The sequence below is a fragment of the Nerophis ophidion genome, linkage group LG03, assembly GCF_033978795.1.
Source record: "Nerophis ophidion isolate RoL-2023_Sa linkage group LG03, RoL_Noph_v1.0, whole genome shotgun sequence".
Taxonomy (NCBI): Eukaryota; Metazoa; Chordata; class Actinopteri; order Syngnathiformes; family Syngnathidae; genus Nerophis; species Nerophis ophidion.
The window spans coordinates 68,046,077-68,058,782 of NC_084613.1; the positions used below are offsets into that span (position 1 = coordinate 68,046,077).

Consider the following 12,706-nt stretch of genomic DNA (forward strand, 5'->3'; position numbering starts at 1 on the left):
ACATGGTTTTACACAATTTTACAAGGTTGTGAAATGTAAGTAGGTTAGATATAGTTATTCAATTTGTTTAAAATCAAGAGTACAATTGGTAACTCGGTGTGGGACTCGAGGTCAAAACCCCCTGGTTTAATGCAGTTGGAGCAACTTTGGGTGAATAATTTGTATTTTATTGTAGTTTTATATTGGTTGATTTGGTGTAGATTATTACACCTCTGTGTTACGACAGGGTTTACTTTGCTCACTTTCAATCAATCAATCAATGTTTACTTATATAGCCCTAAATCACTAGTGTCTCAAAGGGCTGCACAAACCACCACGACATCCTCGGTAGGCCCACATAAGGGCAAGGAAAACTCACACCCAGTGGGACACTTTAATCATGAAGTATTTTAATTCAACATTTCTGACATGGCAGCTCAACAGTGTTATATATGTCTTTATTTTACATGATAAAAGCATACATACTGTACATCAGAACAATAATATCAACATAGGTCTTTGTGAAAGTACAAGTGCCTTAATAGTGTCATTAATTAGTGTGTCAGTAGTACCAGTTCACATCCAGGGAGCATTGATGGAAGACTCCTTCTGCAACTGCTGATAGGAAAACAAATACAAACACAGTATGAGGATTAAAAATAAACTTTTTAAAAATCCTAGAAATTTTTCAATATTTGTTCATGATGTTCTAGCACTTAACCATTGTTTTAAATCACATTGTTATCCAATTTTAGACTCACTTTACTTAAGGGTGCTGTTTGCAAACTTGCTCACCGTTAAATTTTTCAAAGTCAAAATATAAAAATAACACCATTGGCGGTTTAACCGAAATGATTTTTCTTTAAACGGTCTATATTTTTACAATTACTACTTTTTTTAACCGGCCCAAACAACATATTTTGGGTTTACGGCATACAAAAGCAGTCCGAGAGAAGCAACGAACAATTAGCAACCATGTTTGCTTTTATGATAAAATAAACATTTAATGTCAGCTCACACTAAATATCCCAATCGCTATTATAAGCTAACAACACCCGAAGCTGAAGCATGTGCATTACGTCTTAGAAGCTGGAAGAGGGTGGGATGTACTGTGCAAAATACATTGGAAAGTTGATTTGATTGATTGATTGAAAGTTAACACCCTCTGGACCAGGGGTGTCGAACTCATTTCAGATCGGGGGCCACATGGAGAAAAATCTACTCCCAAGTGGGCCGGACTGGTAAAATCACGGCACAATAACTTAAAAATAAAGACAACTTCATATTGTTTTCCTTGTTTAAAAATAGAATAAGCACATTCTGAAAATGTACAAATCATAATGTTGTTGGGGTTTGTTTGTTTTTTAAACATACATGTTGTGTTCAATAGTATTCCATCTTTGTCACTATTTATATTTTCTGCATAAATTATATGATAATGAACATCAGTCAACTCATTGGTGTTATTTTTCAATCTATCAAAATAAAAAAAGTGTATCAAAATCAAATTCAGTATGTTATTTATGTAATTTGATCATTTTCCTCAACTGACATATGTAGCATCATCCACAAAGAAACAAATAATCTATATTGCGGCATCTAGTGGACATATTTAGAACAGCATTTTCTTTCATTCAAAAATTTCAGGTTAAAAGCCTACTGAAACCCACTACTACCGACCACGCAGTCTGATAGTTTATATATCAATGATGAAATATTAACATTGCAACACATGCCAATACGGACTTTTTAGTTTACTAAATTGCAATTTTAAATTTCCCGCAGAGTTTCTTGTTGAAAACGTTGCGGAATGATGACGCTGATGATGCACGTGAAGTCTCGAGTTGGAGGGGACATATTAGCGCAGCACCACTAGCGGCTAAAAGTCGTCTCATCTCATCGCGCAATTACACAGTAATTTGGACATCTGTGTTGCTGAATCTTTTGCAATTTGTTCAATTAATAATGGAGAAGTCAAAGTAGAAAGATGGAGGTGGGAAGCTTTAGCCTTTAGCCACACAAACACACGGTGTTTCCTTGTTTAAAATTCCCGGAGGTGAAGCTTTACTATGGATCAGAGCGGTCAAGCGAACATGGATCCCGACCACTTGTCAACCGGCAGGTTTCGGTGAGAAAATTGTGGTAAAAAGTCGGAGATCAGCGGAACTTCTGTCATGCTGCTGCTGCCGTGACTAATTCCCCCAGAGACTGGCGTCAAGACACCCGTGGACACACCCCACCGACTATCAGGTACTATTTAATCTCAATAAAACACTAGCAACACAATAGAAAGATAAGGGATTTCCCAGAATTATCCTGGTAAATGTGTCTAAAAACATCTGAATCGCTCACAATGCAATCGCCTTTTTTTTTTTTTCCTAGTCCTTCGCTATCAATATCCTCAGCCACAAATCTTTCATTCTCGCTCAAATTATTGGGGAAATTGTCGTTTTCTCGGTCCGAATAGCTCTTTTTGTTGGAGGCTCCCATTATAAACAATGTGAGGCTGGCACGTGCACACATAGGGCCCTATGAGTGCTTGAGCCCCTGCCCTTTTTTGCCTCGTCTTAAAAAGTGCCCTCTGCCTGAGTGTGTTTTTTTTGTCTTTAAACAACATTAATAAATTCCTGTTAGGGATGTAAAAAAACAAAACAAAACAAAAAAAACAGTGGTACAAAAACGCCACGTTTTCTTATAATACCGGGTTGTTTGAACCTGCGCTTCCGCCAGAGAGAGAGAGAGAGAGAGGGCGAGTGAGTGAGTGAAAGGAGAGAGAGCCAACTGCGGCCTGAGGAGACGTGACAGTGGAGCAGCTTGAACCTGTGAGTTATGGTCTAGTCGCCGTCCACTTATTCAGCATCTAATATGGGTAATATTTCAGAAAAACGCTGTAATATTCTATTATTCAATCTGTCAGCTTCTGTTTTTGCCGGACGTCGGAGCACAGCGCATCAATTGAGCACGGCACATCAATTCCGCAGAGCAGAGCGGATCGTGCGGGACAGGAAGTAGTGTACAAAATACAAAATAAAACACCGGGTTAATTTTCAAAATAAAATGCACTGTGTTTCTCTCACAGTAGAGGTTTAGATATAAAGTTGTATTGCGTTTCAGTTGTTTAGTCTGAGCATTAAGTGAGAAAGACCATAAGTTACAACTTGATGGTGTTTTTCATCAAGTTAAGGGAAGAAAGACAGATTTTCACATTGAAGTTTTTTCCATTTGGGTATTTATTTATTTATTTATTTTCGAAGTTCATGTTGCACCGTTCAATTGTCAATATGAAAGTGCTTATCTTTAACAATAAATAGCCTAATAGCCTTGTTGCTTTTCATGTCTTCCAAGCCTATGATAATGTGAATTAACTCATTATGACAATAATTTGTTGACACAAAAGAAATGGCAATCACTTTTACCTACCAAGGACACACAGCTAAGTAGTTAGCTTCCTATTAGCAAATTTAATCTTGCATGAATTTCCATATTGTGTAAAGGACCAAAAAAAAATTCCCTTCCCTTTTCTGACTTTGAGCCCCTGCCCCTCTACAATCATGTGCACGTCCCTGATGTGAGGATGTGAGGAGCCCTCACGCGGGTGACGTCATCGTCTGCGAATTCCGGTAAAGGCAAGGCTTTTTTATTAGCGACCAAAAGTTGTGAACTTTATGGTCGATGTTCTCTACTAAATCCTTTCAGCAAAAATATGGCAATATCGCGAAATGATCAAGTATGACACATAGAATGAACCTGCTATCCCCGTTTAAATAAGAAAATATCATTTCAGTAGGCCTTTAATTTTTATACTTAGCAAACTCATCCCGCGGGCCTGATCCGGCCCTCGGCCCCATATGTTTGACAGCCCTGGTCTAGATTTGTGTAAATTTCAAACAGCCTCTTTGACTTATTTTATTTTTAATTTTGTCCTCATTGAGGTCATAAGTAAAGTAAGTAAAAAGGCACAGCATACACAGGACAGGTCAAGTTAGTCAACAGCCAAACACAGGGCACATACTGTACATAATCAAGGAACGATTCACACTCACATTCTTACCTATGAACAATTTAAGAGTGCCCAGCTCATCTAATGTGCATTTTTTTAGAAAGAAGGTAAGAGGCCACAGTTCCCAGAAAACATGCAAATGCAACACAAAAAATATCCAAACAGTCCTGTGAAGCCAACATTCTAACCACACCTCCACCGTGCGGCCCAAGTCATTTATTTGGGTAAACTCATCAATTTTTCAGAATATAATTTGACATGTGCATTTGGTTACCTTGTTTAGCTCAGGAAAAAGTTCTTGAATGGCGATATCCAAGAGAACGTAGGTCAACTGAGGACAGCAGAAAGGCATTGAGAAAGATTAGAAACTGTTACAGTATTCAAAACAAGGCACCACAGAAAAACAGTGTAGATTATTTTGGGACATTGTACAAATATTTGGATGACCACATTCCATGTGTCATCCTCCTCCAGAGACCCATCTGACTAAAAGAGCCACTATTTACTGAAGCTACACAGGGCCAGCCCCTGGTTTTAAACACTCTATGCCAGGGGTGGGCAAACTTAGTGGCCCAGGGGCCACATTGGCTTTTAAAATTTGACAGAAAGCATATCTGTTGGAACAAAGAGTATACTTCTCAGACGTGGACTATTTAATTATTCTTAACAATGTATCAGGACATACAAAAAAAAACATTAACATGGTATTACAGAGTAAACACTTTTTATCTCTTTTTAGTGGGAGCAGTGTTGTTGGCATACCTGCCAACCTTGAGACCTCCGAATTCGGGAGATGGGTGGGTCTGGGGGGGGGGGGGGTATATTGTAGCTCCCGGAGGTATTAGTGCTGCAAGGGTTTCTGGGTATTTGTTCTGTTGTGTTACGGTGCGGATGTTCTCCCGAAATGTGTTTGTCATTGTTGTTTGGTGTGAGTTCACAGTGTGGCGCATATTTGTAACAGTGTTAAAGTTGTTTATACGGCCACCCTTAGTGTAACCTGTATGGCTGTTGAGCAAGTATGCTTGTATTCACTTATGTGTGAGTACAAGCCGCATATATTATGTGACGGGGCCAGCACAATATTTGTATGTATGTATGGATGGATAGATAGATAGAACTTTATTGATTCCTTCAGGAGAGTTCCCTCAGGAACATTTTAATTCCAGCAGCAGTGTACAGAAATGAGATCAAATTTAAAAAGTAAATAATGGGGGTACAGAGGGAATGTATGAAGAAAAAGCGGGCGTGACGACAGGTTGTACAGGACGCCAAAGGCAGCACCTTTAAGGCACGCCCCCATTATCGTTGTCCGGGTGGAAAATAGAGAGAAATTCGGGAGAATAGATGCCCTGGGAGATTTTCGGAAGGAGTACTGAAATTCGGGATACTCCCGGGAAAATCGGGTGGGTTGGCAAGTACAGTGGGGCAAAAAAGTATTTAGTCAGCCACCAATTGTGCAAGTTCTCCCATTTAAAATGATGACAGAGGTCTGTAATTTTCATCATAGGTACACTTCAACTGTGAAAGACAGAATGTGAAAAAAAAATCCAGGAATTCACATTGTAGGAATTTTAAAGAATTTATTTGTAAATTATGGTGGAAAATAAGTATTTGTTCAACCATTCAAAGCTCTCACTGATGGAAGGAGGTTTTGGCTCACAATCTCACGATACATGGCCTCATTCATTCTTTCCTTAACACGGATCAATCGTTCTGTCCCCTTAGCAGAAAAAAACGCCCCAAAGCATGATGTTTCCACCCCCATGCTTCACAGTAGGTTTGGTGTTCTTGGGATGCAACTCAGTATTCTTCTTCCTCCAAACACGACGAGTTGAGTTTATACCAAAATGGATACATGGATGATACAGCAGAGGATTGGGAGAATGTCATGTGGTCAGATGAAACCAAAATAGAACTTTTTGGTATAAACTCAACTCGTCGTGTTTGGAGGAAGAAGAATACTGAGTTGCATCCCAAGAACACCACACCTACTGTGAAGCATGGGGGTGGAAATATCATGCTTTGGGGCTGTTTTTCTGCTAAGGGGACATGATGATATATTCGTGTTAAGGAATGAATGAATTATGAGATTTTGAGCCAAAACCTTTGAATGGTTGACCACATACTTATTTTCCACCATAATTTACAAATAAATTCTTTAAAATTCCTACAGTGTGAATTCCTGTATTTTTTTTCACATTCTGTCTTTCACAGTTGAAGTGTACCTATGAAGAAAATTACAGACCTCTGTCATCATTTTAAGTGGGAGAACTTGCACAATCGGTGGCTGACTAAATACTTTTTTACCCCACTGTATGGTTGTTGGTCACCCTTATTTCCAGGGCCTTGAAGTGTAGTATCAGTTTTGTTGTGGCAGTTCTCAAAACAGATATTTACTCAGTTCTGTTCTATTTGGCGGGCCAGATGTGGCCGGCCTAGGCCGTAGTTTGCCTATCCTTGTTCGACGCTGATGTTTAATCATGTGACACAACACAACAACAACCACAAAGTGTAGTACTGAAGTAACTGGTCGCCACATGATTATGGCAGCCAGTCACTTCAGTTACTGTAACTGTTACACTGGTAATATTAAAGACCAAAATTGGGAAAAAAATATATTGTTTAAGTCCACAAAAAGCCTGGTTTCAGGCCTGCGGCTCTACGAAGTCCATATTTTCATGCTCTCCTGCAGTGAGGTGTGCAGGAGATGAGTCACGCATGTGATGGCACGGAGGAGAGTGCTGTTACCTGCTTGTTGACAACCGGCTGCTGCAGCCCATCAAAGAGAAGACATACACCTTCATACTTGGCCTCTTCTCCGATACATTTTCCCAGAAGGTCTAAAAGATAAATGCTTTTTCAATTGGCGGCCACCTCTTAAAATGTGTTTGTGTCTTGTAAGGGCGGTGGGAGAGCTGACAGGAAATTACCTGGAATGTATCTCATCATCCCTGCAAATGTCCTCTTCTCTCTTCTCTGCTTATCCTGAGCCGAGCGAGGTGGACTGCTCTCACAGAAAACAGCATCTGTGGGAGGCATATTATACTTCATTTTGTTTTATTTGTCCAGTGTCATACATTCATTTTTGACCGCCTGTTCTATTGAAGGCCACATATCTCAGCTGGAGTACACCTTGGACTAGGACAGGCTCATTTAGACGAGCTACTATTTACACTCACATTCGCACCAATGCACAATACATGTGTTTTGACATTGGAAGGAATGCATTTGTCCATTCATATTTTCCTCTTACTTAACTTAAATGTACATTTTTCAAAATTACAGTTAATATCACATTTTAAGGGTGAAGGACTTGCACTGAGCCTAGTCTATAAAATCTGCTACACCTCCCTGATACCGAAGTATATGTCAAACCTCTTCCTTAACGTAAATGACCACCATAACCATAATACCAGGGGGAGCTCCACAAACTACGTTAAACCCAGATTCCGATCTAACAAAGCTCTTAACTCATTCTCTTTCTATGCCACATCAATGTGGAATGCACTCCCAACAGGTATAAAAGTAAATGCATCTCTATACTCCTTCAAAACTGCTCTAAAACAACACCTCCTGGCAACTTTAACCCTTTACTAATACCCTCCTCCATTCACATCCCATCTCCCCAGATTATAAATAACCTAATGTAAATAATCAAATGTACTTCTAATGTATATACTTGTTCTTATGGTATCTGAACTCACTATGTTCTCTGCTGGCTGTACATATCCTACTAAGTATGACTTACACTGTTTCAATGTCCACATTTCTCTGTTGATGCAATTGTTGATGACTGAAGTACTGATATCAACCAAAGCTCCTCATCCCACCCCCCGGATTGTAAATAATGTAAATAATTCAATGTATATACTATGATGATTAACCTGTGTGATGACTGTATTATACTGATAGTATATAACGTGGACCCTGACTTAAACAAGTTGAAAAACTTATTGGGGTGTTAGCATTTAGTGGTCAATTGTACGGAATATGAACTGAACTGTTCAATCTACTAATAAAAGTATCAATCAATCAATCAAAAATGATATCTATTTTACTATTTTTCTTTTAAATCTGAATGTTTTTTTACACAAAGTTTCCCTATATCGGGGGTCGGCAACCCGCGGCTCTGGAGCCGCATGTGGCTCTTTAGCGCCGCCCTAGTGGCTCTCTGGAGCTTTTTCAAAAATATATGAAAGTGAAAAAAGATCCATCCATCCATTTTCTACCGCTTATTCCCTTTGGGGTCACGGGGGGCGCTGGTGCCTATCTCAGCTACAATTGGGCGGAAGGCAGTGTACACCCTGGACAAGTCGCCACCTCATCGCAGGGCCAACACAGATAGACAGACAACATTCACACTCACATTCACACACTAGGGCCAATTTAGTGCTGGTAAAGATGAGGGGGAAAAAAACATATTTTTTGTTTAAATATGGTTTCTGGAGGACAAACACAAACCATCCTAATTGTTAAAAGCACACTGTTTATATTGAACATGCTTCATTGATTCGAGTATTTGGCGAGCGCCGTTTTGTCCTAATTTTGGCGGTCCATGAACTCACCGTAGTTTGTTTACATGTATAACTTTCTCCGACTTTCTAAGACGTGTTTTATGCCACTTCTTTTTCTGTCTCATTTTGTCCACCAAACTTTTAACGTTGTGCATGAATGCACACAGGTGAGTTTTGTTGATGTTATTGACTAATATTGACTAGTGCTAATCAGACATATTTGGTCACTGCATGACTGCAAGCTTATCGATGCTAACATGCTGTTTAGGCTAGCTGTATGTACATATTGTATCATTATGCCTCATTTGTAGCTATTTTTGAGCTCATTTAGTTTCCTTTAAGACCTCTTAATTCAATTTATATTTCATGACACACTATCTGTATGTAATGTGGCTTTTAATTTTGTGCGGCTCCAGACAGATTTGTTTTTGTATTTTTGGTCCAATATGGCTCTTTCAACATTTTGGGTTGCCGACCCCTGCCCTATATGGTATGTATTTCCTACATTTGTTAATAATATGATTAGCATTATACTACTGTATTTTTAAAAAAATGAAAACAATATGTATTAACATTTCACTTTATCTTTTTTCTCATCCTCCCTTTATGTGCAGAGTTCAGCTTGTATTCGGTGATAGGCAAGCTACTTGGAAAATGTAGCAAACTAAGCTACAAGTTACTCTCGAATAAATGTAGCTAAACTACTGGGGAACCTATCCCATGAGGATTGTAGAAAGCTACACTACAAGCTTCAAGTTGAAAGTAGCTTGCTACATCAAAGCTACATATATTTATAATATCCATGTTAACGTATATAAGAGCGTACAAATGGCCCCAATAAGGGTGCATTACTATGAACTATCTGTCATTTAGCTGACAGATAGTTACCCTACAACTACCTATAGGGGTCCCAGCACCCCACTGTATGTATTTATTTTAGTTTGCTTCTTCTTTGGCCCACCCCTACAATGTCATTAATTTTGTCTACCTACAGTAAAAAACAGCATCCATCTATATCTTGACAACAAAAAAAACAATGACTTGTGTGTTGTTTGGGAACAGTTGGTAATGGTTATGTGCAGTAAAAATTTGCATAAACTCAACTCACCTTAAAATGTGTTATTAAATCTGTGTTCCACGTCTTAGAGGAAGAGCGCAGGCATGATTTCTGTTTACGGAGTAAACAACTAAAAACTGTTTCTGTAAACGCATACATATGTTTAAATATGTCTAAAGACACGCATTATTGAAACTGAGGGCAGCACGGTAGAAAAAGGGGTTAGTGGGTCTGCCTCACAATGCGAAGGTTCCACTTTCAATCTTTCTGTGTGGAGTTTGCATGTTTTCCCCGTGACTGCGTGGGTTCCCTCCGGTGGCTTCCTCCCACTTCCTAGTGTGCCCTAGTGTGTAAATGTGTGTGTGAATGTTGTCTGTCTATCTGTATTGGCCCTGCAATGAGCTGGCGACTTGTCCTGGGTGTACCCCGCCTTCCGCCCGATTGTAGCTGAGATAGGCTCCAGCATCCCCCGCGACCCCGAAAGGGATAAGCGGTAGGAAATGGATGGATGCATGATGAAACTGATAAAACGTTTGTTTCGTATTCATCCAGTTGCGCATTGGAATGAATGAGACGACGACGATGTTGCCCTGTTGGATACATTGTGGTTTTCTAAAACCATGAGTTTACATTTTTAATCCAATGGGTAAGATCACAGACATTCAATAGCAACCTTGATTCCCCTCAGTGGATTAATAAAGCATACTATAGCTATAAAAAATATATATTTTGCATATAACTCAAAATTAGACTGTTTTAAGCCATATTTGCACCAGTACCAGACAAAGCTGTCTATTTTATGTTTTCTCTATTATTGAACCTCTTTGTCAAATAAAGCAGCTTACGTCCGCATGAAAAACAATCTTGGAAACTAGCTGTAATTTATTGATCCCCATTAGATTTAAAAATGCAAACAAGCTCGGACAACAGTATAGTGAAATCTTGATTTACTAACCCCTCTATTTACAAACTTTTAGATCACGCCAAAAACATATGTATGTGTGTGTGTGTGTGTGTGTGTGTGTGTGTGTGTGTGAGACCCGTGTCTATATGTGGTACATTAATTAATTTTGTGTGCCACTGGTAGTCATTTTGTGCTTGCTCGTTATGACGAGATTGACCACGTTTTTAATTGTAAAGAGAACTGCCTTTCTGGAAAAAGATGCAAAAGCGGACTTATTTCACAGCGGAGGAGAACACTACCTCTCGTTCAGTGGTGCCTCTTCCAAGACCACACACTTGCATACACAGCTCCTTCCCCCGCCCTGGCCCTTCTCTCCCTTTTTCTGGTTGATTCTCTTTTCTCGCAAGGAGCAGCTCATTAAAGGAACTTTGCAGATAATGTATAACCGTATTTCACTTTTTAAAATGTTACCTATTGTAGCAATATGGTTGTTAAATTTGGGGGGAGGTTTGTGACTTATGACAGTTTGTGAGAGCACCAAAGGGACTTCTGTGTGTGTGCACGGCAATTGGCAGAGCAGCGCAAACGGGACACTTCAGTTTGTTGTTATTATTTTAGCTTTAGCATAGCTCGGTTGGTAGAGTGGCCGTGCCAGCAACTTGAGGGTTTCAGGTTCGATTCCATCCTAGTCACGTCCGCTGTGTCCTTGGGCAAGACACTTTACCCACTTGCTCCCAGTGCCACCCACACTGGTTTAAATGTAACTTAGATACTGGGTTTCACTATGTAAAAGCGCTTTGAGTCACTAGAGAAAAGCGCTACATATATAATTCACTTTACTTCGTTAATAAAGAGACAGTTTGTTTTAAATATAATATTGCATTGCAGTTTATATTGTGTTGAAAGTGTACCGACTTTAAAGGCCAACAGAAACCCACTACTACCGACCACGCAGTCTGATAGTTTACATATCAATGATGAAATATTAACATTGCAACACATGCCAATACGGCCTTTTTAGTATACTAAATTGCAATTTTAAATTTCGAGCGATGTATCCTGTTGAAAACGTCGCGGTATGATGACGCGTGCGTTTGACGTCATCGGTTGTAGCGGACATTTTTTTCCAGCCCGATCCAATTCTATAAGTAGTCCGATTTAATCGCATAATTACACAGTATTCTGGACATCTGTGTTGCTGAATCTTTTGCAATTTGTTCAATTAATAATGGAGAAGTCAAAGTAGAAAGATGGAGGTGGGAAGCGGTGTATTGCAGTGCCCGTGGCAACACAAACACAGCCGGTGTTTCCTTGTTTAAAATTCCCGAAGGTGAAGCCTAACTATGGAAAAGAGTGGTCAAGCGAACATGGTTCCCAACCACATGTCAACCGGCAGGTTTCGGTGAGAAAGTTGTGGTAATAAGTCGGCTCTTACCATAGACATGAACGGAGCCTGCGACCTCCTGCAGCTGCGTGGCTTCCCTCACCCATGGCCACACCCCTCCGACTTTCAGGTACCATATAATCTCACCAAAACACTAGTAACACAAAATAAGCAGATAAGGGATTTTCCAGAATTATCCTAGTAAATGTGTCTAATAACATATGAATCGCTCCCACTGCCCTCGCCTATATATTTTTATTTTTTTCTAGTCCTTCACTCTCACTATCTTCATCCACGAATCTTTCATCCTCGCTCAAATTAATGGGGAAATTGTCGCTTTCGAATCGCTCTAGCTGCTGGTGTCCATGATTGTAAACAATGTGAGGATGTGAGGAGCTCTACAACCAGTGACGTCACGCGCACATCGTCTGCTACTTTCGGTAAAGGCAAGGCTTTTTTTATTAGCGACCAAAAGTTGCTAACTTTATCGTCGATGTTCTCTACTAAATCCTTTCAGCAAAAATATGGCAATATCGCGAAATGATCAAGTATGACACATAGAATAGACCTGCTAGCCCCGTTTGAATAAGAAAATCTCATTTCAGAACTAAAATAAGGACTGTTGTAGAGGCTGGAACCCATAACTCATATCTACATTGTTTTCCTTCACGAGACACATTTTTAGATTTACCAGCCAATTAAGTTCATAAATCAAGTTTCCACTCTCCTGTGGACATTTAAAAAGAGAGGTAGGAAGGTGCACCTCTAAGCAAAGTGATGAGGGAGACTAGCCGGTGTTCTTCCACCACCTGGTTCAGTTTCTGCTGAAGATAGTAATCGGTGTAGGCCTCCAGGGAGTTCTTGAACA

At 39.7% G+C, this 12,706-nt stretch overlaps 1 protein-coding gene across 7 annotated transcripts in view; it reads right to left on the reverse strand.

Moving 5' to 3' along the window:
* Nucleotides 1-418: 418 nt before the first annotated feature.
* snx14 (sorting nexin 14) overlaps nucleotides 419-12,706 on the reverse strand; it is an 86,095-nt gene continuing 73,807 nt past the window's right edge. For 3 of the 7 annotated variants that reach the window (XM_061895905.1, XM_061895902.1, XM_061895900.1), the window contains 5 exons: nucleotides 12,602-12,706; nucleotides 6,910-7,005; nucleotides 6,728-6,819; nucleotides 4,254-4,310; nucleotides 419-594 (listed from right to left, as the gene is read on the reverse strand). The exon at nucleotides 12,602-12,706 is cut by the window's right edge and continues 60 nt beyond it. In XM_061895905.1, the coding sequence (XP_061751889.1) occupies nucleotides 556-594; nucleotides 4,254-4,310; nucleotides 6,728-6,819; nucleotides 6,910-7,005; nucleotides 12,602-12,706 (389 nt within the window). In that variant the 3' untranslated portion in view covers nucleotides 419-555. Of the gene's footprint in view, nucleotides 598-4,253; nucleotides 4,311-6,727; nucleotides 6,820-6,909; nucleotides 7,006-12,601 lie in introns of those variants that run through there. The other 4 variants (XM_061895904.1, XM_061895901.1, XM_061895899.1 and 1 more) reach the window with 2 other exon arrangements.